At 38.0% G+C, this 27775-nt stretch overlaps 1 protein-coding gene across 9 annotated transcripts in view; it reads right to left on the reverse strand.

The window, feature by feature from the left end:
• LOC105498364 (uncharacterized) overlaps window positions 1-27775 on the reverse strand; it is a 308776-nt gene that overhangs the window by 140686 nt on the left and 140315 nt on the right. For 7 of the 9 annotated variants that reach the window (XR_011616974.1, XR_011616975.1, XR_011616970.1 and 4 more), the window contains one exon: window positions 21898-27377. The exons of the other annotated variants lie outside the window; for them this stretch is intronic. Coding sequence is in view for 4 of the 7 variants with exons in the window: in XM_071085492.1 (XP_070941593.1) it covers window positions 27131-27377 (247 nt within the window). In the remaining 3 variants the exon portion in view is untranslated. Of the gene's footprint in view, window positions 1-21897; window positions 27378-27775 lie in introns of those variants that run through there. 9 annotated transcript variants of the gene reach the window in all.

The raw sequence follows: 27775 nt of genomic DNA on the forward strand, positions 1-27775 counted from the left end.
ATGGAATGAGATTCAGAAGTTAAAATAAATGAACTAGATTTCAATGTATAAATTTGTATAAATGCATAATAAATTATAGTAGTGAAAAAGTAAGGTAAAAATGGATAAAGTATTATGCCATTTATGTAAATTTCTAAACCTCAAACTATAACACTCAGTACTTTATACACATTTACATATTTTGAAAATGTATAAACATAGATTAGAAGGAGACACACCAGATGTAGAATATTTCTTATCCCAGGAGAGGAGGGGTAGTGAGCGGGGAAGTCAAGAAGAGATTATAAGATTTTTCTACTGCATTCTATTGTTACTTTTTTAAAAAAAATTTCAGCCTGGGCAACATAGCAAGACCCCATCTCTACAAAACTTAAAAATTTAGCAAGGTGTGGTGGTGCATACCTGTAGTCCTAGCTACTCAGGAGGCTAAGGCAGGAAGATCACTTGAGGCTACCCAGGAGTTCAAGGTTGCAGTTAGCTATGACTGCATCCCTGCACTCAGCCTAGGTGACAGAGTAAGACCCTGTCTCTAAAAAACCTAAATAAATAAATTTTTTAAATGTAACTTGAGCAAACATAGCAAACATGCACCACGGATTACTTTCAGTTCTACAAACGTGTCATGCTCTTTCTTTCTCTTCCTTTTCCCATATCATACCTTTGTATTAGCCAGGGTTCGACCACAAAGAAAACCCAGTAAGAGATATATATAGTAAAGAATTATTACATAGAATTATCATATGACCCAGCAATTTTATTCTTAGGTATTTACCCACAGGAATTGAAAGCAAGGACTTAACACAAATACTTATATTTCAGTGTTCATTGTAGCATTATTCACAACAGTCAAAATGTTCAACCCAAGTGTCCAGCAACAGATGAATGGATAAATGAAATGTGGTATATACATACACTAGAATATTATTCAGCCATAGATACATGCTACAACATTGGCAAACTTTGAAAACTTATGCTAAATGAAATAAGCCAGACACAAAAGAACAAATATGATTCTACTCATGTGAAATATCTAGAAGAGTCAAATTCATAGAGACAGAGAATGTACTGGAGGTTACCACGACCTGAAAAGAAAGGAAAAGGGAGAATTATTGCTCAATGGCTACAGAGTTTCTGTTTGGAATGATTTAAAAAATTTTGGAAATACACAGTGGTGATGGTCTCACAACATCGTTGATATAACGCCACTGAATTGTACACTTAAAAATCTCTAAAACAGTACATTTTGCTAGCTCTATATTTACCAAAATTTAAAAAATAATAATAATGTAATATATCAAAATCCATTGATTTGTAAACTTTAAATAGGTAAATTGTATTGTATGTGAGTTATGTATCTAAAAAAGGGAAAGAGATTTGTTGCAAAGAATTGGCTTATGCAGTTGTGGAAGCTGTCCAGGCAGTGGAAATCCATGGGACAGGCTGTCAGAAAGGGCAGTTTGGAAGGCTGATGTGCAGACTGAAGCTTCAGTCCATAGGAGGAATTTCTTCTTCCACAGGGAAGCTTTTCTGCTCCTTAGGCCTTGCGACGAATTAGATCAGGCCCACCCAGATTGTCTGGGAGGATCTTCCTTACTTGAAGCAAACTGATTGTAGATTTTAGTGACACTGCAAAATATCTTCATAGCAACACCTTGATTCATGTTTGATTGAATAACTGGCAGGAGCCTTGCCACATTGACCCACAAAGCTAACCATCGCACTCATGGTTTATGTAATGAGTACATCTTCTTGTCCTTGACACTTACATGGATTCAAATGGCCAGAAGTTCCATAGGGTCCAAAAGTACTATGGAATCATTTTGAAAAATATGAATTACTTAATGTATGATATGCAAATTATGAGTATCATAATAACCCAGTGGTTTTTAGTATCTCCTGACAAAGGATGATGATTAATATATTCTTTAAATGTCTAGCAGAAATTCTACACTTATCCTTTAACAAAAATAAAGTCTGTGCCAGGCACTGAGCTTAGGTTGAGGATATTAAAATTAATAAGGCACAAAAACTGGCTGAAGGGAGTTCCCAGTCTACTCCTATTTACACGATAATAAAACATGAGCCTTCCGTAGTCACAGGATGATGGACTCCACTGATTACCTGGGTCTGCCCTGCCGTCCACTCTGGCTCAGATGTCTGTGTAAACATCCTCTGCTGACTGGCTTCCAAACCTCAGGCAGAAGGCTATACAAGTTGGAAACTTCAACAGTAAAAAATTAAAACACCTCCCATTCTTTCCAAAACATTACAGCCATTTCTCTCTGCTATACTTCTTTTCATGAAGAAACTTCCAAAGGCAAAATTTCAAACTTTAAAAGAAGCAAAAGCAAGACATTGTTTGCAACTGAGATGTAAGACAACAACGGTCTCCATATCTTAGGGAGTCTCCCTGTGCTACAGTTTATCTGCTTCTCATCTTCTCCCCTACATTCTTGCTCCTGCTCTTCTTATCTAACTCTTCTTCTATATCTTTATTTTCCTTGGCCCCTTCATCATTTCCTTGATGATCATTTCATCCTGTGATAGCACTCAGGATTAAAGAGAATGCCATTCAGAGAAATGCAAACCAAAACCACAGTGAGGTACCATCTCACACCAGTCAGAATGGCCATTGTTACAAACTCAAAAAATGACAGATGGCAGACGCTATGGAGAAAAGGAAATGCTTACACACTGCTAGTGGGAATATAAACTAGGTCAGCCACTGTGGAAAGCAGTTTGGAGATTTCTCAAAAAACTTAGAACTACCATTTGACCCAGCAATCGCATTACTGGAATATATCCAAAAGAAAATGAATCGCTCTACCACAAAGACATATGCACTTGTATGTTCATCACAGCACCATCCACAATAGCATAGACATGGAATCCATCAATGGTGGACTGGATAAAGAAAATGTGATACATATATAACATAGAATACTATGCAGCCATAAAAAAAGAATGAAATCATGTCCTATGCAGCAACATAGTTGCAGCTATCACGAGGTCAGGAGATCGAGACCATCCTGGTCAACACGGTGAAACCCCGTCTCTACTAAAAATACAAAAATTAGCCAGGTGTGGTGGTGGGCGCCTGTAGTCCCGGCTACTCGGGAGGCTGAGACAGGAGAATCACTGGAACCCAGGAGGCAGAGATTGTAGTGAGCCAAGATCACGCCACTGCACTCCAGCCTTGGCGGCAAAGTGAGACTCTGTCTCAAAAAAATAAAAATAAAAAAGTAAGCCATTATCCTAAGCAAATTAATGTAGGAACAGAAGCCAAATACTGCACTTCCCACTTTTAAATAGGAGCTAAACTTTAGGTGCATGTGGAATAAAGATGGGAACAACAGCCACTGAAGACTACTAGAGCAAGGAGAGAGGGAGGAGGGCAAAGGTTGCAAAACTACCAGTTGGGTATTATGCTCACTGCCTGGGGGATAGGATCATTCATACTGCAAACCTCAACGTCAGGCAATAAGCCCATGCAACAACCTGTACATGTATCCCCTAAATCTAGAATAAAAGTTGAAAAAAATGAAAATAAATATTTTCATTTTTTAAATGAACAGAATTCCACAATTCACTTTCTAAGCTGTTGGGTGGAAAGATGCAAAAAAAGAGCAAAGCAAAGAAAAACTCTGTTCAAGGTGAAATGGTAAGTAACTGGAACTTCCAAAATTGTTTTCTTTAAGTTTGTCTAACAGTATAATTTTTAAAAAGATGCCCAATAGTTATTTCATGTTGATGATAATAATGAACTACAAATGACCTTGTACTTTCCTAAAAGTTGGGAAAAAGGTTGTCTTCATGAAAAGACAACCACTGCTGTAATGTTGCAGCATATTCCTTTCTTAAGGCTTAGGAGTTTTGCCTCCCCACATTTTCACTGCCTTTAATTCTTGAATGTCTTTTGAAAAATAAAATCAATATTTTGCAAACTGAAACTACAATCTCCACCCTTATTGAACATCAGAAGCATGCAATCATGCATGTAAACTTAATTGTGAAAAATGAATCGGAATTCTATGAAAATTAATTTAATTATGCTCTCAATGTTTTCCTATTGATAGAATGTGCATATAAGTCCTTTAGGACAATAACATGGATTATGAAATCTAACTCATATGAGCAAAGGGGTTTTTGTTGTTGTCGTTGTTATTGAAATTATTTAATTTCTCGTTTCTCTCAGGAACCATTTCATTCAAGTGAGCAGTTTCATTGCCATTCTAAAGGAGAAACTGAGGCAAATATATGATTAAACCAGGAGATTCCTAAGCAACATTACGACATATATTCCTGTTTATTTGCCTTCTATGCATCGAAATATCAGTGCAATGTTGTATGCTATTAGGCAATACAGAATCCCAGCACTGTATATTTCCTGACATTTTGGTTGAGCAAATACCCAAAGGACCTTCCCAGGTGGATGTAACTTGGCTCTGGGCAATTAGTGTCCAAAGCCACATTAATGTTGTCTTCCCGAATCTGCAACTTGACAGTCTGATAAACAATAGCACTGAGAGAGGTGTGAACTTCCACTATTTATCTCAATGGGCTGTTAACTTTGAAACCTAATTATGATCACTTAAATGCCAACACTCTTAATCATTTCACTGCTGATCACTGTACCAGAAACGTCCAGCCACAGTAATGTGCTTCTTCCTGGGGCTGCTGGACTCAATTGCCATGTCCTGATGTGTTTTTTTAGAATATCCTCTTGTTAGTAGTGTCAACCTCAGACTGGCTAAATGGGTATATTCAGTACTTGAGTTATTGGGTAAGCAAAGCACCTATGATTGTGCTTTAAACAAAGAAAAGGAATGAATATCTGTTGCTTCATTTTGTTTATTTCTTTTTAAATACTGGGCTTGATGACTTTTCTTCATGGAAATCTCTTAAGTCCTTACAGAAATCGAAATCCTTCAGAATACCAGAGTCATCACTGGGAATTATGTAACATAGGAGCAGAAAAGATGATTTTCCAAAAGTCACTGGCATGAATTTACAGTATAATTGAACTTGAGAAATTTCCAATGTCATACACTTCAACCTCCTATCTAAAGTGGGAAATATTTTATACAGTCTGACCAAAACCATGCAGCCTCTCTCTTAATATTTTCTGATTTAGGTAACTTACTGCCCCACACAGAAATTCATCCCATTGTTTGCTTCTTGCTTCTTACAAGGTTCTTTCTTGTATTCAGTGTAATTTTCTATTTATCCTTTGGACCGAATTATCTTATCACAGAGAAAATATCCTTTCATCATCTTCAAATATTTTTAGCAGTTCTTCCAGATCTTCCATCCTAAATAGCACGTCATTGATAACAGCCTCTTTTATTGAACATTTATGTGCCATGATCTTTGCATGTAACTCATTTAATTATCAACACTTCAAGAAATAGATAAATTACCACTTTACAGATTAAGAGATTAAGACTCAGCAAGATTAAGCAAAAAGGGTTGGTAAGTGAAAAGCTGGGGCTTGAACTACCAGCTGGCTCTCCTGTGTCCTCACCACGCTGCCTTCCAACCACAGTTTCTCCAATATACCTTCTCATTGCAATATGGCCCCCTCTTTTGAATCTCTTTCCTAGATTAACAGTATCATCTAATGAATACATATTATCATCCTTATTTTACAGGGAAAGAACTGAGGCTCTTCTAATTCCTGTATCACTGTTTCAGTACTTATTGACATTTCAGGATCACATTGCTTGATCTTTCCTATTTGCATATGATATTAAAACAAGCCAGAGTCCGCCAGCATGGGATTCACATGCAGCCATGTTCCCCACAAGACTCAACATTGACGTGACTGATGATGGCATTCTTCCCCACTGAGCTCAGATACAGTCAAAATTTTTCTCAATCAGGGCTCCAAGCAGCCATTGTATACCTATCAATCAACAGAAAGCACAAACCCTGTTAGGCTCTTCAACAATGGCCACTAATGGGTTTATAGAAATAACATACTAAATTGAATATGACAAATTTCAAATGTGACAAATATGGGTACATTGGGATGAAGAACCTGACAAAGATATTATAATGAGAAAAATGTACAACAGCAGCCAGGCAAAAGGCCATCATTAAATAAAGAGCAACCATTTACCAAAAACACAAGTCCAAATGAGGTCTTGGTCTTAAAGGGTATACAGTTAGTTCATTGATGTTCAACACTCAGAAATTCAATAAACAAAGACTAAGAGCAAAATAAAACTGGTTCCTTCCCACTCCAGAAGGAATTTGCATTGTCACTTGTTTGCAGTGCAGAAGAGGCATGCATAATATAAATTTATTTTGTCCAGAAAAATCACCCAAAAGGTAGTAGGTGTTGCTTCACATATGGAGAAAGAAAAGATGATGGAAGAAAAATGAAATGAAGGGCACAAACTGTCTTTGAGTTCAGTATATGTTATAGCAGGATTTCACTCTGACTTAAGTAAAATAGGCATACAATAAAAAACAAAAATCAGCAGAAAGTGGAAGGAAGGTCCCCTGGAAAACAAAAGTTCAGTCTTCCCTGAGGGAATATGGAAAAAAAAGACTGAATATTTTCTTTCTAATGAGCTTCCCACTCTGAGGCAAGAGGCACCGTACTGTCACACAGGAAAGGACCTGGGCAGTTGTTCTCTAACTGTGCTCCTAAAAATGCAAATTCTCAGGCTTACCCTGAACCAAATGACTCAGACACTCTGGGAGAGTGGGGTGTGAGACTAAAACAGCAAGCATCCAAGGATCCTCGTGTTCTCTGAAGTCTGAGAACTATTGGTCTATGGGAAGCCTACAGTGAAGAAGCCAGGATTGGCCCAGCCACAGCCAATATTGTCTTTATTTGAAACCAGCCACTAACTAGTTCTCTGCACTTATTACAATTAATTTATTTGCAAAATTAAGAAGAAGGAAAATCCATATACTCATACTTAAAATCTGTGCTCCAATGCACCACTGTCCAAACCCTGCCTGGGAGCTCACATATTTAGGCTATTTTTTCACACAGTGTCCTGAGTAAAAGGACTGAATTTTTTCACACAAACCCTGCGCCTGAGCTGCTAAGCAGAAAATTTTGGAAGAGATTAGATATGTGCATGAAATTTTAAATAGTTTGAATAAAACCTTTGGGTTCAACCTTTCAAGTGTACGTCTCTTGCATATAACTTAGGAAAACATTCCTAAAATCTACTGAAAATTGTCGACAACTCACAATCTTTTGCCTCATATTCTGAAAATGCACAGTATTCAAAATCATTTTATTAAAATAAAATTGTTATTCTTTGTACACTCTAATGTTCACTTTTTCTGAGCCAACTCTACAACTATAGTTCCTCCAGTAAACTTGTAAGATTTTCTCAAACAAGTGTTATTTATTAAAGAGCGGCCCTTTTCCTGAATTCCTGTTTCTCTTGGCCCTAGATAGGTTCTGTTGTTGATAGATGTGTGCCAAGCCCTAAAATAAAAATCCAGGTTGAGTGATTTTTCTCTATGTTTATTTTATCCATCCAAATGAGTCCACATCCCTTAAGGGCACCAAGCAAGTCAACTCAGCAAGGTCCTCGTCTATTTTGCAAACTTAGGTTGGAAGCTCTGTTTCAAGATATTCTTAACCACAATTAAGCTTCTTGGCTACCTCCAGAAAGTTATTTTCTCATTTGTACATTGTATTTGTTATTTAAGAGAGGTGGAGAAGAGCAGGAGCTGACACCAGGGATATACTAAATGACAGCAGTTCATCAAAGATATTTGGATCATCGGAAGGCAACTAGTTCTCTCAAAATATCACATTATTTTTTAGTTCTGGTGCTTTACTAGTAGTTGAAAGAATCATATGCTGTATATGGAGGCAGTCAAAAACGATGAAATGTCTGGGAGGAAGAGGCTGATTAAGATGGCCAAATAGAACCCTCCAGCAATCATCCTCCCCACAGTAACACAAATTGAACAACTATCCACACACATAAAAAGCACCTTCACAAGAACCAAAAATCAGGTAAACAATCACAGTACCTGATTTTAACATCTTATCAAGGAAGGAGGCACTGAAGAAGGTAGGTAGAAAAGACAGTCTTAAACTGCTGACACCACCCTTCCCCATCCCGCTAACAGCAACTCCATGACACAGAGAGAGAATCTATGTGCTTAGGGGAGGGAAAGCACAGTTGTTTGTGAGATTTTGGACTGGAACTCAGTGCTGTCCTACAACAGCAGAAAGCAACACAGGGCAAAAATTGACTGGCACCTACAGAGGGAGCCTTTAGACTTGCCCTAACCAGTGGTTGGAATATGAGTTCTGGAAAGTCCCACCTCCAAGAGCTAAAGCCCTCTGGTGTCCTAAATAAACTTGAATGTCAATCTAGGCCACAAGGACTGGAATTCCTGGGCAAATCCTCATGCTGTGCTGGGTTCAGAGCCAGTGGACTTGCGGGGCAAGTGACTTAGTGAGACACCAGCAGGGATGCCCAAAGTGTGTCACCTTTCCCCCAAACCTAGGCAACATAGCTTGCAGCCTCAGGAGAGACTCCTTCCTTCTGCTTGAGAAGAGAGAGGATATTAAATAGGGCTTGACCTTGCAATTGGGTTACGGTTGCCAGCTCAGCCACTGTATAAGAAGGCAATAGGCAGAGTCCGGAGGCCCCAATTCCAGGCCCTAGGTCCAAGAAGAAATTTTTAAACACACCCTGGTTCATAAGGGAACCCACTGCCTTGAAGGGAAGGACCTAGTCCTGGCAGAATTCATCAGCTGCTGGCTAAAGAGTCCTTGTTAAGTTTTTTCAGTTTAAAATAATGTGCTATAAGATCTTATTTGCAAACTTCATGGTAACCTCAATTAAACAAACATGCAACCAAGAAATAAAAAATAAAAAGCAGGAAATTAAAACATTCCACCAGAGAAAATCACCTTCACAAAAGAAAAGAAGATAGGAAGAGAAGACAACAAAACAACTAGGAAACAACAAAATGGCAGGAGTAAGTTCTTACTTATCAATAATAATATTGAATGTAAATGGACTAAACTCTCCAATGAAAAGACACAGAGTGGCTGAATGGATTTAAAAACAAACAAACAAACAAACAAAACAAGACCCAGTGATCTGTTGCCTACCAGAAACAGACTGCACCTATAAAGACACATGTAGACTGAAAATTAAGGGATGAATAAAAGGTATTCCATGCAAATGGAAACCATAATAAATGCAGGAGTAGCTCTTCTTTGTCTGATACTTATATCAGGCAAAATAAATTTCAAGACAAAAACTATAAAAAGTGACAAAGGTGGTTACTATATAATGATAAAGGGGTCAATTCAACAAAAGAATATAACAACTTTAAATATATATGCACTCAACACTGGAACACCTAGATATATAAAGCAAATAGTATTAGAGCTAAAGAGAGAGAGAGCTCCCAATACAAGAATAGCTGGACACTTCAACACCCCACTTTCAGCATTCGTCAGATTATCCAGATAGAAAATCAACAAGGAAACATCAGACTTCATTTGCACTATAGATCAAATGTACCTAAGAGATATTTTTAGAACATTCTATCCAATGGCTGCAGAATACACTTTCTTGTCCTCAGCACATGGATCATTCTCAAGGATAGACCATGTGTAAGGCCAAAAAGCAAGTCTTTAAAACTTCAAAACAATTGAAATTATATCAAGTATCTTCTTTGATCACATTAGAATAAAACTAGGAATCAACAACAAACACATGGAAACTATACAAACACATGGAAATTAATACATTACTGAATGGTCAGTGAGTGAGTCAATGAAGAAATTTAAAAAGAAATTAAAAAGTTTTTGAAACAAATTAAAATGGAAACACAACATCCCAAAACCTATGGGATATAGTAAAAGCAGTACTAAGAGGAAAGTTTGTAGCAATAAGCACCTACACTTAAAAATTAGAAAAAGTTCAAATAAACAACCTAATGATACATCTTAAAGAACTTGAAAAGCAAGAGCAAACCAAACCCAAAATTAGTAGAAGAAAACAAGTAATAAAGATTGGAGCAGAAATAAATGAAATTGAAATGAAAAAAAAAATACAAAAGGTCAATGATACAAAATGTTCCCTTTTTGAAAAAAATAAACAAAATCAACAAATCTTTAGCCAGACTAAGAAAAAAGAGAAGACCCAAATAAACAAAATAAATATTTTATTAAGAAAAAATAGCCAAATAAATAAATATTCTATTAAGAAAAATGAGAAAAGACCCAAATAAATAAAACTAGTTATCAAAAAGGAGATATTACAAGTTGCAGAAATTCAAAGGATCATTACAGACTACAATAAACAACTTTATACCAATAAACTGAAAAACCTAGAAGCAATGGATAAATTCCTAGATATATACAAACTACCAAGATTGAACCATGAAGAAATCCAAAACTTGAACAGACCAATAACAAGTAATAAGATTAAACAATAACAAATAATAAGTAACAATATCAAAGCCCAGCAAAGAAAGTCCCAGGACTTGATGGCTTCAATGCTGAATTTTACCAGGCATTTAAAGAAGAACTAACACTGATCCCACCCAAGTTATCCTAAAAAATAAAAGAGGAGGTAACACTTCCAAACTCATTTTATGAGGCCAGTATTACCCTGATAACAAAACCAAAGACACATTAAAAACAAAATTACAGGCCAACATCCCTGATGAACACAAATGCAGAAAATCCTAAACAAAAGACTAGCAAACTGAATTCAACATGTATTAAAAAGATAATTCATCATGACATGATAAATCCCATCAAAGTGGGATTTATCCCAGAGATGCAAGCATGGTTCTACACAAAACAATCAATGTGATACATTATATCAACAGAATGAAGGACAAAAACCATATGATCATTTCAATTGATGCTGAAAAAGCATTTGATAAAATTCAATATCCTTTCATGATAAAAACCCTAAAAATAAAACTGGGTATAGAAGAAACATACCTCAACAAAATAAAAGCCCTATATGACAGACCCACAGCTAGTACCTTCCAGAATGGGGAAAAAGTGAAAGCCTTTCCTCTAAGATCTGGAACACAAGGATGCCCCCTTTCACTACTGCTATTTAACCTAGTACTGGAAGTCCTAGCTAGAGCAATCAGACAAGAGAAAGAAATAGCTGGGCGCGGTAGCTCACGCCTGTAATCCTAGCACTTTGGGAGGCTGAGGAGGGCGGATCACCTGAGATCGGGAGTTCAAGACCAGCCTGACCAACATGGAGAAACCCCATCTCTACTAAAAATACAAAATTATCCGGGCATGATGGCGCATGCCTGTAATCCCTGCTACTTCGGGGGCTGAGGCAGGAGAATCAATGGAACCCGGGAGGCAGAGGTTGCAGTAAGCTGAGATCGCACCATTGCACTCCAGCCTGGGCAATAAGAGCAAAACGCCATCTCAAATAAATAAATAAGTATAAGTTAAAAAAAAAAAAAAAAGGAAATAAAGGGCATCCAAATTGGAAAGAAAAACGTCATATTATCCTTACTTGCAGATGATATGATCTTATACTTGGAAAAACCTAAAGATATTATCAAAAAACTATTAGAACAGATAAACAAATTCAGTAAAGTTGCAGAATACAAAATCAACATACAAAAATCAGTAGCATTTCTATACACTAACATGAATAATATGAAAAAGAAATCAAAAAATCAAAAAAGTAATCCCACTTACAATAGCTACAAATGAAATAAAATATCTAGGAATTAACCAAGGAAGTGAAAGATATCTATAATGAAAACTATAAAACACTGATGAAAGAAATTGAAGAGGACACAAAAAATGGAAAGATATTCCATATTCATGAATTTTAAGCATCAATATTGTTAAAATGTCCATACTTCCCACAGCATTCTACAGATTCAATGTAATCTCCATCAAAATACAATGACATTGTGCACAGATATAGAAAAAAAATCCTAAAAATTAATTTGGAACCACAAAAGACGCAGAATAGCCAAAGCTATCTGAGCACGAAGAACAAAACTGAAGGAATCACATTACCTGACTTCAAATTACACTACACAGTTACAGTAACCAAAACAGCAGGCTACTGACATCAAAACAGACACATAGACCAATGAAACAGAAAACAGAACCCCAAAATAAGTCCATGCATCAACAGTGAACTCATGTTTGACAAAGGTGCCAAGAACTTACATTGGGGAAAGGACAGTCTCTTTAATAAATGATGCTGGGAAAACTGGATATCCATATGCAAAAGAATGAAATTAAGCTGGGTACGGTGGCTCTCGCCTGTAATCCCAGCACTTTGGGAGACCAAGGCAGGCGGATTATCTGAGGTCGCAAGTTGGAGACTAGCCTGACCAATATGGATACACCCCATCTCTACTACAAATACAAAATTAGCCTGGCATGGTGGCGCATGCCTGCAGTCCCAGCTACTCCGGAGGCTGAGGCAGGAGAATCACTTGAACCCAGGAGGCAAAGGTTACAGTGAGCCAAGATCACACCATTACACTCCAGCCTGAGCAACAAGAGTGAAACTCTATTTCAAAAAAAAGAAAAAGAAAAAAGAAAGAAAGAAAGAAAGAAAGAAAGAAAGAAAGAAAGAAAGAAAGAAAGAAAGAAACAAACAAACAAACAAACAAACTAGACCCTTATCTCCTCTCACCATATACAAAAATCAAATCGAAATAGGTTAAAGACTTAAATCTAAGACCTCAAGCTATGAAATTATCACAAAAACAAAAACAAACAAACAAACAAAAAACTTTGGAAAAACTCTCCAGGATGTTGGGCTGGGCAAAGATTTCTTGAGTAATACCCTATAAGCACAGGCAACCAAGGCAAACATGGACAAAGGGGATCACATCAAGTTTAAAAATTTCTGCACAACAAAGGAAAGAATCAACAAAGTAAAGAGACAGCACACAGAATGACAGGAAATATTTGAAAACTACCCATCTGACAAGGTGTTAATAACCAGAATATATAAGGAGCTCAAAAAACTCTATAGGAAAAAATCTAACAATTCAATTTTAAAATGGGCAAAAGATGTGAATAGACATTTCTCGAAAGAAGACATACAAATGGCATGACATCATTGATATAGGGCATGACATCATTGGTTATCAGAGAAATTCAAATCAAGACTACAATGAGATACCATCTCACCTCAGTTAAAATAGCTTTTATCCAAAAGACAGGCAATAACAAATGCTGGCAATGATGTGGAGAAATGCGAACTCTTCCACACAGTTGATGGCAATATAAGATAGTGTAGTCACTACAAAAAACGGTATGGAGGTTCCTCAAAAAAAACTAAAAATAGAACTACCATATGATTCAGCAATCCCACTGCTAGGTATATACCCAAAAGAAAAAAAAAATAGTATACTGGAAAGATATCTGTACTCTTATGCTTATTGCAGCACTATTCACAATAGCTAGTATTTGGAAGCAACCTAAGTGTCCATCAACAGATGAATGGATAAAGAAAATTTGGTACATATACACAATGGAGTACTATTCAGCTATGAAAAAAGAATGAGATCTTGTCATTTGCAACAACCTGGATAGAACTGGAGAACATTATGTTAAGTGAAATAAGGCAGGCACAGAAAGACAAATTTTGCATGTTCTCACTCATTTGTGGGAGATAAAAATGAAAACCATTTAATTCGTGGAGATACAGAGTATAATGATAGTTACTAGATGCTGGGGAGGGTAGCGGAGCCAAAGGGAAAGGCAATGGTTAATGCATACAAAAATATAGTTAAATAGAATGAATAAGATCTGGTATTTGATAGCAGTATAGTGTGACTACAGTCAATAATAATTTATTGCACTTTTTTTTTTTTTTTTTTTTTTTTTGCTGCGATGGAGCCTCACTCTGTTGCCCAGGTTGGAGTTCAATGGTGCGATCTCGGCTCACTGCAACCTCCGCCTCCCAGGTTCAAGCAATTCTTCTGCCTCAGCCTCCCAAGTAGCTGGGACTATAGGCGTGTGCCACCACGCCCAGCTAATTTTTTGTATTTTTTGTAAGAGACGGGTTTCACCATGTTAGCCAGGATGGTCCCGATCTCCTGATCTCATGATCTGCCCTCCTCCACCTCCCAAAGTTCTGGAATTATAGGCGTGAGCCACCATGCCCAACCTATTGCACATTTTAAAATGACTAATTAGAATGTTTGTAACACACAGAAAAAAATAAGTGATAAATGCTTGAAGGATGCTGCATTTAGCCTGATAGGATTATTGTACATTGTATGCCTATATAAAATATCTCCTGTATCCCATAAATATATGCACCTGCTATCTACCCATAAAAATAAATAAAATAAAATAAGTATGAAGAGTCTGAAATTTTATTTTTTTAATGTGTTAAAAATGTTGAAAACATCATGTTGCTTTCTTTTTTGTTTTTTTAATTATTATTTTAATAGTTTTTGGGAAACAGGTGGTGTTTGCTTACATGGATAATTTCTTCAGGTGTAATTTCTGAGATTTTGGTGCACCCATCACCCGAGCACATGTACACTGCACCCAATGTGTAGTATTTTATTCCTAACCTCCTTCTCACCCTTCTCCTCAAGTCCCCAGAGTCCATTAGGTCATTCTTATGCTTTTGCATCCTCATATCTTAGTTCCCACTTATAAGTGAAAATATGTTTGGTTTTCCATTCCTGAGTTACTTCACACAGAATAATGGTCTCCAAACTCTATCCAGGTTGCTGCCAATGCCATTATTTCATTCCTTTTTATGGCTGAGTAGTATTCCATGGTGTATTTATACATATAAACCATATATATATGTATATATATGTATGTATACAAATATATGGATAAAGATATATATATATGTCACATTTCCTTTATCCACTAATTGATTGATGGGTATTTGGGCTGTTTCCAAAATTTTGCAATTGCAAATTGTACTGCTATGAACATGCATATGCAACTGTCTCTTTCACATAATGACTTCTTTCCCTCTGGGTATATACCCAGTAGTGGAATTACTAGAACAAATGGTAGATCTACTTTTAGTTCTTTAAGGAATCTGCGTACTGTTTTCTGTAGTGGTTGTACTAGTTTACATTCCCATCAGCAGTGTAAAACTGTTCCCTTTTCACCAAATCCACGCCAACATCTATTTTTTATTTTTATTTTTAAATTCTGGCTATTCTTGCAGGAGTAAGGTGGTATCACATTGTGGTTTTGATTTGCATTTCCCTGATCATTAGTAATGTTGAACATTTTTTCATGTTTGTTAGACATGTGTATGTCTTCTTTTGAGAACTGTCTGTTCATGTCCTTAGAACACTTTTTGATGAGATTATTTGTTCATTTGTTTGTTTCTTTGTAGATTCTGGATATTAGTCCTTTGTCAGATGCATAGTTTGCAAGAATTTTCTCCGACTCTGTGGGTTGTCTATTTACCCTGCTGATTATTTCTTTTTGCTGTGTAGAAACCTTTTAGTTTATTAAGTACCATCTATTTACCTTAATTTTTGTTGCATTTGTTTTTGGGTTCTTGGTCATGAAGTCTTTGCCTAAGCCAATGTCTAGGAGGGTTTTCCCAATGTTATCTTCTAGAGTTTTTATGGTTTCAGGTCTTAAATTCTAGTTCTTGATCCATCTTGAGTTGATTTTTGTGTAAGGTAAGAGATGAGGATACAGTTTCTTTCTTCTACTTGTGACTTGCCAATTATCCCAGCACCATATGCTGAATAGAGTGTCTTTCCCCCACTTTATGTTTTGGTTTGCTTTCTTGAAGATCAGTTTGCTGTAAGTATTTGGCTTTATTTCTGGGTTCTCTATTTTTTTTCTATCGGTCTATGTGCCTTTTTTTTTTTTTTTTTGAGACAGAGTCTTGCTCTGTTGCTCTATCGCCTGGGCTGGAGTGCAGTGGTGCGATCTCCACTCACTGCAAGCTCCACACCCCGGGTTCACACCATTCTCCTGCCTCAACCTCCCATGTAGCTGGGACTACAGGCACCCGCCACTGTGCCCGGCTAATTTCTGTATTTTTAGTAGAGACGGGGTTTCACAGTGTTAGCCAGGATGGTCTCGATCTCCTGACCTCGTGATCCGCCCGTCTCGGCCTCCCAAAGTTCTGGAATTACAGGCGTGAGCCACCGCGCCCGGCCTATGTGCCTGTTTTTATACCAGTTCGATGCTGTTTCGGTGACTATAGCCTTGTTGAATTTGGGTAATGTGATGCCACCAGATTTGTTGTTTTGCTTAGTCTTGCTTTGCCTAGGTGGCTCTTTTTTTGTTCCATAAGAATTTTAGGATTGTTTTTTCTAGTTCTGTGAAGAATGATGATGGTATGTTGATGGGAATTGTATTGGATTTACAGATTGCTTTTGACAATATGGTTATTTTCACAATATTGATTCTATCCATCCATGAGGATGCGATTTGTTTCCATTTGTTTGTGTCATCTATAATTTATTCAGTGGTGTTTTGTAGTTTCCCTTGTAGAGATCTTTTGTCTCTTTGGTTAGGTATATTCCTAAGCATTTTTTTTTTTTTTTTTTTGCAGCTGTTGTAAAAGGGGTTGAGTTGTTGATTTGATTCTCAGCTTGATCACTGTTGGTGTGTAGTGTTGCTACTGATTGCTGTACATTGATTTTGTATCCTGAAATTTTACTGAATTCATTTATCAGATGTAGTAGCTTTTTGGATGAGTCTCTAGGGTGTTCTACATATCATTGGTGAACAGTGACAGTTTGACTTTCTCTTTATTGATTTGGATGCCCTTTCTTTCTTTCTCTTTTCTGATTGCTCTGGCTAGGACTTCCAGTACTATGTTGAATAGAAGTGGTGAAAATGAGCATCCTTAATTTGTTTCAGTTCTCAAGGGGTAATGCTTTCAACTTTTCCCTGTTCAGTATAATGTGGATGGTGGCTTTGCCATAGATGGCTTTTATTACCTTAAGATATGTCCCTTCTATGCCAATTTTGCTGAGGGTTTTAAAAATAAAGAGTGGCTGGATTTGGTCAAATGCTTTTTCTATGTCTATTGAGATGATCACATGATTTTTCTTTTTACTTCTGTTTATGTGGTATATCATATTTATTCACATGTGTATGTTAAAACAACCCTGCATCACTGGTATGAAACTCACTTATGATTATGTGTATTATCTCTTTGATATGCTGTTGGATTCAGTTAACTAGTATTTGTTGAGGATTGTTGCATCTATGTTCATCAGGGATATCAGTTTATAGTTTTCTTTCTTGTTGTTGTTATATCCTTTCCTGGTTTTTGGTATTAGTGTAATACTGGCTTCAGAGAATAATTTAGGGATGATTCCCTCTTTCTCTATCTTTTGGAATAGTTTCAGCAGAATTGATACCAATTCTTTGAATGTCCGACAGAATTCAGCTGTGGATCCTTCTGGTCCTGGCTTTTTTTTTTTTAATTGGCAACTTTTCATTACAGTTTTAATTTTGCTACTCGTTCTTGGTCTGTTCAGAGTTTCTATTTCTTCCTGGTTTAATATGGGAGGGTTGTATATTTCCAGGAATTTATCTACCTCCTCTGGGTTTTCTAGTATCAGTTGTAATATCTCCCACTTCATTTCTAATTGAGCTTATTTGGATCTTCTCTCTTCTTAGTTAATCTTGCCAATGATCTGTAAATTATCTTTTCAAAGAACAAGATTTTTGTTTCATTTATCTTTTGGATTGTTTTTTAGTTTCAATTTCATTTAGTTCTGCTCTGATGTTTGTTATTTCTTTTCCTCTTCTGTGTTTCAGTTTGGTTTGTTCTTGTTTCTCTAGTTCCTTGAGGTATGAGCTTAGATTATCTATTTATGCTCTTTCAGACCTTCTGATATAGGCATTTAATAACATGAATTTTCCTCTTAGCACTGCTTTTGCTATATCTCAGACGTTTTGATAGGTTGTGTCACTATTATCATTCAGTTCTATGAATCTTTTAATTTCTATCTTGATTTCATTGTCAACCCAAAGGTCATTCAGGAGAAAACTGTTTAATTTCTGTGTAATTGAATAGCTTTGAGGGCTCCTTTTGGGGTTAATTTCCAATCTTATTCCACTGTTTTATGAGAGTATTTGATATACTTTCAATTTCCTTAAATGTATTGAGACTTGTTTTGTGGCCTACTATATGGTCTATCTTGGAGAATGTTCCATGTGCTGATGAAAGGAATGTATATTCTGCAGTTGTTGGGTAGAATGTTCTGTAACTATCTGTTAAGTCCATTTGTTCTAGGGTATAGTTTAAGTCCATTGTTTCTTTGTTGACATTCTGTCTTGATGACCTGTCCAATGCTGTCAGTGGAGTATTGAACTCCCCTCCTGTTATCGTGTTGCCATCTATCTCATTTCTTAGGTCTAGTAGTAATTGTATTATAAATTTTGGAGCTCTGGTGTTACATACATCTATATTTAGGATTGTGATATTTTCCTGTTGAACCAGTTCTTTTATCATTATGTAATGTCCCTCTTTGTCTTTTTTTTTTTTTTTTTTTTTCTTTTTTTTTTGACAGTCTTGCTCTATCACCCAGGCTGGAGTTCAGTGATGAGATCTCAACTTACTGTCACCTTTGCCTCCCAGGATCAAGCGATTCTCCTGCCTTGGCCTCCTTAGTAGCTAAGATTACAGGCACACTCCACCATGCTCAGCTGATTTTTGTATTTTTAGTAGAAACGGGGTTTCACCATATTGGCCAGGCTGGTCTTGAACTCCTGAGCTCAAGTAATCAGCCCATCCTGGCCTCCCAAAGTGCTGGGATTACAGTCATGAGCCATCACTCCCAGCCCCCTCTTTGTCGTTTTTAACTATTGTTGCTTTAAAGTCTGTTTTGTCTGATGTAAGAATAGGTACTCTTGCTTGCTTTTGGTTTCTATTTGCATGAAATATCTTTTTGCAACCCATTTTCCTTAAGTTTATGTGAGTCCTTATGTGTTAGGTGAGTCTCTTGAAGACAGCAGATATTGGTTGGTGAATTTTTATCCATTCTGCCCTTCTGTATCTTTTAAGCGAGGCATTTAGGCCATTTGGATTCAACATTCTATTTATCATACTAGTTGTTGCCTGAATATCTTGTTTTTGTTTTTTTTTTTTTTCCCATTGTGTTACTGTTTTATAGGCCCTGTGAGATTTATGCTTTAAAGAGGTTCTATTTTGGTGTATTTTGAGATTTTGTTTCAAGAATTAGAAATCCTTTTAGCATTTCTTGTAGTGCTGGCTTGGTAGTGGCAAATCCTCTCAGCATTGGTTTGTCTGGAAAAGACTTTATCTCTCCTTCATTTATAAAGCTTAGTTTCACTGGATACAAAATTCTTGGCTGATAATTATTTAGTTTAAGGAGACTAAAGATAGGATCCCAATACCTTCTGACTCGCAGGGTTTCTGCTGAGAAATCTGCTGCTAATCTGACAGGTTTTCCTTTATAGGTTACCTAATGCTTGTTCCTCATAGCTCTTAAGGTTCTGTCCTTTGTCTTGACTTTACATAACCTGATGACTATGTGTGGAGGTGATGATGTTTTTGTGATGAATTTCTCAGACATTCCTTGAGCTTCTTATATTTTGATGTCTACATCTCTAGCAAGACCAGGAAAGTTTGCCTCAATTATTCCCTCAAATAAGTTTTCCAGACTTTGAGATTTCTCTTCTTCCTCAGGAACACTAACTACTGTTATGTTTGGTCATTTAACATAATACCAAATTTCTTGAAGACTTTGTTCATTTTTGTTTATGCTTTTTTCTTTGTCTTTGTTGGACTGGGTTAATTCAAAAGACTTATCTTAGAGCTCTGAAGTTCTTTCTTCTATTTGTACAATTCTATTGTTTAAACTTTACAGTGTATTTTGGATTTTTCTCAGTGTGTCTTTCATTCCCAGAAGTTGTGATTGGCTTTTCTTTATGATATCTGTTTCTATGGAGACTTTTTCATCCATATCCTGTATTTTTAAAAATTTCTTTAAGTTGGTTTTTACCTTTTTCTAGTACCTCCTTGAGTAACTTAACAATCAACCTTCTGAATTCTTCATCTGACAATTCAGAGATTTCTTATTGGTTTGGATCCACTGCTGGAGAGCTACGGTGATCTTTCAGGGAGTGTTATAGAACCTCATTTTGTCACATTATGAGAATCACTTTTCTAATTCCCTCTCATTTGGGTAGACTCTTTCAATGGAAAGATCTGGAACTCAAAGGCTGCTGTTTAGATTCTTTTGTCCCATCGGCTGATCCCTCAATGTGGTGCTCTCCCCCTTCCCACGGGGATGGGGTTTCCTAAGAACCAGACTGCAGCAATTGTTATTGCCTTTGTGGGTCTAGCTCCCAAGCAAGGCTACTGGGCTCCAGACTGGTGCTGGGGAAAGTCTGCACAGAGTCCTGTGATGTGATCCATCTTCAAATCTCCCAGCCATGGATACCAGCACCTGCTCTGGTGGAGGTGGCAGGGGAGTTAAGTGGACTCTGTGGGAGTCCTTGTTTGTAGTTTTGTTTAGTGTGCTGGTTTTCTCAAATGCTGGTTATGCTAGCAGTGAAGTTGTCATGTGGACAGACTGAGGACTTCTGGTTAGCCAGGGTGTAGTAGGTGGTGGAATTAGCTGTTTTTTTCTCTATTTTTGGAGCAGGGTTGTTCTTTTATGAGTTGCTGTGATGGTTTGAATTGGTTGGCCTCCTGCCAGGAGGTGGTGCTTTCAAGAGAGCACCAGCTGAAGTAGTAAAAGGGGGATATAATCTTGCCCTGCACTGGCCAGGATGAATACTTGGGTTTTTCAGGCAATGGGTGGGGCGATAGAGCTCCCAAAAATCTTTTGTCTTTGGCTGCCATGGCAGGTAGAGAAAAACCATCAGGCGGGGGAAGAGTTGAGGTCTGAGTTAAGACTGTCCTTGGGTGGGGCTTGCTCTGGCCACTGTGGGGGATAGTAGTAGTTCTCAGGCCAACGTTCCCAGGGGGATTATGCCTGCCTCTGCTGCATCATACAGGCTGCCAAGGAAGTGGGAGAGAGCTGGCAGTGACAAGTCTCACACAGCATCACCCCAGCCAGCAAGGGCAGTCTCATTCCCACTGTGCCCCCTTACCCCCACCACCAACTGCAGAGTTTATACCCAGGCAGCCAGTGAGCAGAGCTCAGATCTTGCCCCAGGCTATAAGCCTCCCCACTGAGAAAGCAAGCAGGGTTCTCAGGCCTCACCCCTCCCTGCCTGCCCACTGTGGTTTCTGCACTCATATCTGCATTTCCCCTTCATTCCCTACCCCCACCCCAGATTCTGTTCAGGAAACTTTGGGCTCAGTCAAAATTATTACAAAATTCAGCAAGGAGCATCCTTCATTGTGGCCCTTCCCCAATTTCACTAGCTGCCTTCCCTTCCCCAAGGACCTCTGTGAGATAAGGCCAATAATGGCTTCCCTGGGCTCAAGCTGGGGACTGGGAGTTCCTACAGGGCTCTTCCCACTGCTTCTACTTTTATATTTCACTTGGCTCCCTAAACCCATTTCAGCCTAGGTAAGGCTGAATCATTCCCATGATCTGGATTTTCTGATTCTTCCATGGAGATGTGTGTTTGGAGGCTGACATTTCCCCCTCTCACACTTTGATAATTCAGTTTTTCATCTATATTATAGCATTTGCAGCAGCAGGTGCTTCTTTCAAATGGTCTGTGAATTCTTTCAGTTTTCCTGGTATGTTCCTGACATGGTTCTTGGAGCAAGAGATCACAGTGTGAGTCTCCAGACACTGTTTCGCCTGTCCAAGTGGGAGTTACACGTTAGCCCTGTCTCTCATCTGCCATCTTCTCTATTTGAGATTTTAATCTAATTGAAAGCTAACAAGTTAGCCTCCCACAGTTTCATAGAAAAAGACATGATACTCAGATCAGAGACAAAGGATTTTATTACTCACAATAGTAGTATCCAGAAGATCAGCATTCATACCAGTTACTCTAACCTCAATTCTCACAAAGTGATGCAATGAGGGCCAGGTAATGCCTGCACACATGCAGTGGCTTGCATTATAGGAGAGGAATCATGAGCTTGGGGTACCTGCATCTTTTTTTTTTTTTTTTTTTGAGACGGAGTCTTGCTCTGTTGCCCAGGCTGGAGTGCAGTGGCACGGTCTCGGCTCACTGCAAGCTCCGCCTCCTGGGTTCACGCCACTCTCCTGCCTCAACCTCCTGAGTAGCTGGGACTACAGGCGCCTGCACTACGCCTGGCTAATTTTTTTGTATTTTTAGTAGAGACAGGGTTTCACTGTGTTAGCCAGGATGGTCTTGATCTCCTGACCTCATGATCCACCCACCTCGGCCTCCCAAAGTGCTGGGATTACAGGTGTGAGCCACCTTTCCCAGCATCTGCATATTTTATAATGAACGGTAAGCCTGCCTAACTAGAGCCAAAGGCACTGGAGAAGACCATCTTCCTGGGTTCAAATCACAGCTCTCAGTATGCTTCTGAGAGAAATTCAAACTTGGATTTCAGCCAGATATCTCCTTTGGACAAGACGCAGAAATGTGGGCTGGAAGAAAACACAGCTTGGTAGACTTGTAGGAGGTTGAAAAACCGAGTAAAGAACTTCAATTAACTAGAGGCAATAAGGTTTAGTAGGAACAGCATGATTTAGACAGATGTAGAATCAAAATCTAAGTTCAGTACTTGCTAGCTTGTGTAACTCTGATTAAAGATTAAATGTGATAATGTATGCAAAGAGTTATTTGTAGTATCAGAAACATGGTAGATGTTCCATAAAAGCTGTTTTCCTTCCATTTCCCCCATTAATTAATCCACGCCAACCCACAGGAAATTTTGTAGGGCTTGAAGAGCTTTGTCTCTGTCCTCCTCACATTTTCAATTATTTGGATAAAGGTGACAATGGTATAATTATAATATTTGCAAATGGCACAAAGCTGGGAGAAACGGGCGATATACTGAATAGCGGAATCTCTATTCCTAGAGCACTGAACAGCCTGGAAACTTGGCCTCATTCAAAATCACAAGATGACATTTAATAGGGATAAATATAAAGCCCTCTACTTGGTTCCAGGTTCCAAAAGTTTAGCTCCATAAATTACGTGACAGAGAAACTCAGACTTGTAATATTTTTAAGTTAACAAGAGCTGAATATGATTCAGTGTTTTCACAAAAAGTAGATTGTGAATGTCTTTCAGTTCCAGGCTCTGGGGCTGACAGTCCAATCTGTTTTCCAAATTCCGACTTTCTTTAAATCCCAGAGTTTGTGGGCAGAGGAACTGTATCCAATACTACAGGATTGCTGCCTGTTTTATCACACTTTCCTGAATGGCATTTGGCATGCAGTCCCCTTGCATTCAGCTGGGGGAACTTGAAACAGAAGGCCTTTCAAAGGGACTCCACAGGCATCTACCAGAGTCACCCTGGAGAGATGCAAGCACCTTCCTTCCCCTCCAAGGCTGAATGCTTTCACCACCTCTCCTGCTGGGGCTGCTCTAAAGCTAGCCTTATATTCTCAAATTATTAAACAATTTCATTAAAGAAATTAAATTACATTTAAATTATTGACATTTAAAAGGACTTCATGTTAATAATATCAGATAGGAGAAAGAGAAAAGGACATACTTAAAAACCAATTATCTTGACTAAATTCAATCTTGCAATTTGCCTGCAATTCATACAATGATTCCAGCTGTGTTTCTTTTGGCTTTTGCTGCTAGGAGTACTTTAGTGAATAGTCCCCAAACCTACACTGTGTCTTTCTTGATTCCCCTTAGGAATCTTTATAGTGAAATCACCAGTTTTTCCTCCCTGATACCTCAATAGGATCACATGATAAATTCAAAAGACTATGGTACTATCGTTAGAAATAAAGGGCAAGGGCCTGAATCTCCCCTCTAAGTTTAGGAAGTGCTGACTTCAGATTCCAGATCGAGTGGAGAGGAGCTGCTTTGCATCCCTTCTGCCACCATAAATTCTTTCTTCCTATGATGCTCTACCTTATCCCCTCATCTTGCCTGCTGAATTGCTGAGCTTGCTTGCTCTGAAATTGTAGTCCTGGCTATGCCCTGGAATCTAAGGACAATCTTATATTCACCCTAGGAACTGGGAGCATGCTATGGCAATGCTGGAGTGCTTTGGCATCAGCACAGCTTAACTTCTAGTCCTTCCAGAACCTTGTGTCCAAGCAACTGGGCTTTGGTCCCAACATGCCCTTGTTCCTAAGCTCCACTGCAGAGTTGCCATTTCATTTCCCTATGCCTGAATCCCTTTTCTACAGAGTGAGTGTCCCTCTCCTCAGTTGCACTGAGTCCCTTCATTTGATAGATAATCCCTCACCCTTTCCCCAAAGTTCTGCCCTTGAACTCATGAGGGTGATGAGGAGTGCACGGAGAATGCTATAATCTGCTTCCTGACATAAACTGAGTTCTATTAACATCACCCAATGAATCCGTTCTTTGTTGTTTCTTAAGGTAACCAGTGACTTCCTAATCACCAAATTCAATAGACAATCCTTAGTTGTCATTTTAATCCATCTCGTTTTTAAGTATTTAACACTGTTGATCACTCCTCTGTCATGATTCGCTCCCCTACCAAAGACAATTTAGTGTCTTTTCAGCCTTCAAACATATATTCCACTTTGCACTCATGGTAACACCATCCTTCTAGGCACCCACTAAAACTCTGAGTCTTCCAAGAACTCCTTCCACCCATTTGGTTCGTGTATCCATCTTTCATAAATCCCGTCGATTCTCCCTCCTAAGAACCTTCCCCCTCTCACAATCATCTCTGCCACTGCTTTAGTTCAGTTCTGATGATCTCTGAGACATTTGTAAGAGCCTCCAACCAGCCTCTTGCCCCTCCACGCCATCCTCCATCCCATTGTCAAGGACAGTTTTCTTAATCAAAGATCATGCCAGGAAAAGATCCCAGTTTCGAGAAGGCTGAATATTATCCAATTGGAAGAGCCCTCTGTAAAGTAAATGATTTTTTATATCTTACTTTTTCAAATTTTAGAAAGACATACGACCACAGGGATACACTGCTTGGGATCTTCCCAGGTTCTTGGAAGGGTCCATGCAAGTGACAGGCCCTAAAGCTTTATTGTGATTAGTTTCATGGTAACTGCATGTCTAGCAAATGCCAATCCCATGATGAAAACTTTCAGTGGCTCCCTGCCAGCCGGAGGATGGTATTCAAAGTCTCTTCTGAACACCCATCTGGTTATCATTACAGTCACATATCTTTTCACTTCCACTATACACGTTACACTCTAAACTCTTAGAATTAGTTACCATTCTCCAAGATGCTTTTTCATCCCTTCATCCTCTTTTACAAGCTGTTCCTATATCTATAACACTTTTCCTTCTTCTCAACTTGGCCAAATTCTGTGAACCTTCCAAGGAACATGCAACTTTTACCTCATTTACCTAATTTGTGAGCACTTCCCAGTATGTTTTAGTGATTTACTTTCCTTGGATTCATAAAATTTTGTGTTTAACTCAATTCTACACAACCCATTGTATTGTAATTGTTCAGATTTTGCTTCCATCACTGGGCTGTAAGGAAGACGCTATGTGTTATTCATCTTGTATTTATACCGCCTAGTATAGTGGCCGTCCCACAAAAGACACTTAATTAATGCTTAATGAATAAGTAAATCAATGATTCTAAGCTTGAGGTCTCTTGCTTCAAAACTTGTGGACATCATGCCCTGTCTAGCTTACTTACGCTCCCTTTATGAACCACCCTGACAAAGCCCAACTTTCAGAAGTGTTATCTACTGCCCCTACCTGCTGCCTGTCATCACACTCCTTGAATAACTTTATCCACCTGGCTGGATTCCTTGTTACCAACTACTGAGTCCACCTTTCTATTCCCCAAGCACATGCTTCAGCCCAAAGGAGATATCTTTTTATGTGTGTGTCACAGACATTGTACTGGGCACTAGTTTCTTCTTTATATCCATTCATTATCTTAAGCAAATAATGTTGCAACGTAAGAGTGAGGGGGTATAACTTGAACAGTACATTACTATAACTACCACAAGTTATTGCAATGTAACTGTAATTGTAATAGGGACAAGTGTAATAGGAGAAAATAACTACATCCTGCCCGGAACATACATATCTTTCACTTTAGAAAAGTCTTCTAGTAAAACAAAAGATGTAGGAGAATCACCTCTGCTTTTTGTTCATTGGCTTTCCTATAAAGCATGCCATTTTAATGGCCTCTTCTTCCTTGTTGGTCAGGCAAATTGAGCTAATACGATATATTGGGATTGGGTCTCTCAAAACTTGCTCCTCAGAACCAGCCATATTTATGTGCAAACATTTCTAAGAAACAATTATCCTTTGAAATTGCATAATGGTAATGAACATGGTAAAGAGTAGAGAACATCCATTCTAGAGTCATCAAGCTGACCTGTCTGGGTCTCTCAGAGTGTTTGCTGTCTTCAGGCCTATGGAATCTCAGTACTACCTCTTATGATCTGTGTTAAGATATGTCCAACTTCTTGGACAAGTTATTTAACCTCTCTAAGCCTGTTTGCTCAGCAGAAAAATAAACAAAGTTAAATGAGATTTTGAACATAATGAATTTAATGCGAGAGTTTAATAAATGTTGTTATAACTCTTAACCCATCTGCTCTTGGCTAAACACACACACACACACGCGTGCATGCGCACACACACACATTACTATTTTACAGGTAACTTAAATGCCTGCTAAATAAATACCTTTTACTGACTACAGTTAGACAAATTGCACAACTTAAATGTGGTGCTGTGGATTTTAGCTCCAAAATATAACTGAAGTCAACTATACTAATGTAGGAAAGAATCAAAATATGAAATAAATAGAAGTTTGTATTATCAATATAAAACAGCTACTAGTTCCCTAAATCTAATTGTTAAACCACTGTATATATGAAGCTCTACTCAAAGTAAATTGACAGCATTGCATTTAGGCTGTACAAGTATAATGTAATCATGTTACATAAATAGCAAGGTCCTGTAATTGACCAAGAGATGTTCAAGATAGAGTGACATCCCTGATTTTTACTGTCCTATCAAGTTCTTTGTTTATGCCTCTAAATTCAATTAAAGATGCAATTATGGATGTTTCAATATATTTATTTGCTCTGCCCAGGGTTTTTAAAGCAACTATGATAAATTCGTATATTCCTGTTAATTGACACACACTTTGCATCCAACTGGTAAATTCTGGCTCTTTTGCTTTGGAAATTGAGGCAAAGCAAGCCCATGCAAAACTGATTCTACACAGGTTTCATCACTACTTTTCCAGCCACTCCAACTGTGAGCAGTATTATGTTTCCCACAAGGGCTGCTGCTTAGAGAGGCTTGGATGAAGTCATTTTGCCAGAAGAGTCTCCAGGGTGGGCAAGTCAGCCATGAAAACAGTTTTGAGATAGGCCTAGAGTTCAAGATGAGAAGAAAATTTCACTGTTCAGAAATAAATATTCCCAAAGACACGAGTTAAAAACAAAATCCAATCTATGGTTGGCTAAAAAATATTTCAAAGAATATGCCTGAACACTTTGGAGGGAAAAAACAACCAGCATCTTTTAAAAAAAACAATGAAACTCAAACAATATAAGACTCATTAGCTTGAAAATGGAAGCTTTTATCAGCAAAAGATACCCCATAGTTTAGATGGTCCTGCCTTTTGCCTAAAATGTATTTCATGATGTTAGCTGCGTTAAAATTTTCATAGAACACAGGAGAGCATGAACACATATAGCTGAGTTCAAACGCCGAATGTTTGGATTTGATCCTTCTGGGGTTTGTTTGTTTGTTTGTTTGTTTGTTTTT

Source organism: Macaca nemestrina, chromosome 19, assembly GCF_043159975.1.
Source record: "Macaca nemestrina isolate mMacNem1 chromosome 19, mMacNem.hap1, whole genome shotgun sequence".
In the NCBI taxonomy this organism is placed as follows: Eukaryota; Metazoa; Chordata; class Mammalia; order Primates; family Cercopithecidae; genus Macaca; species Macaca nemestrina.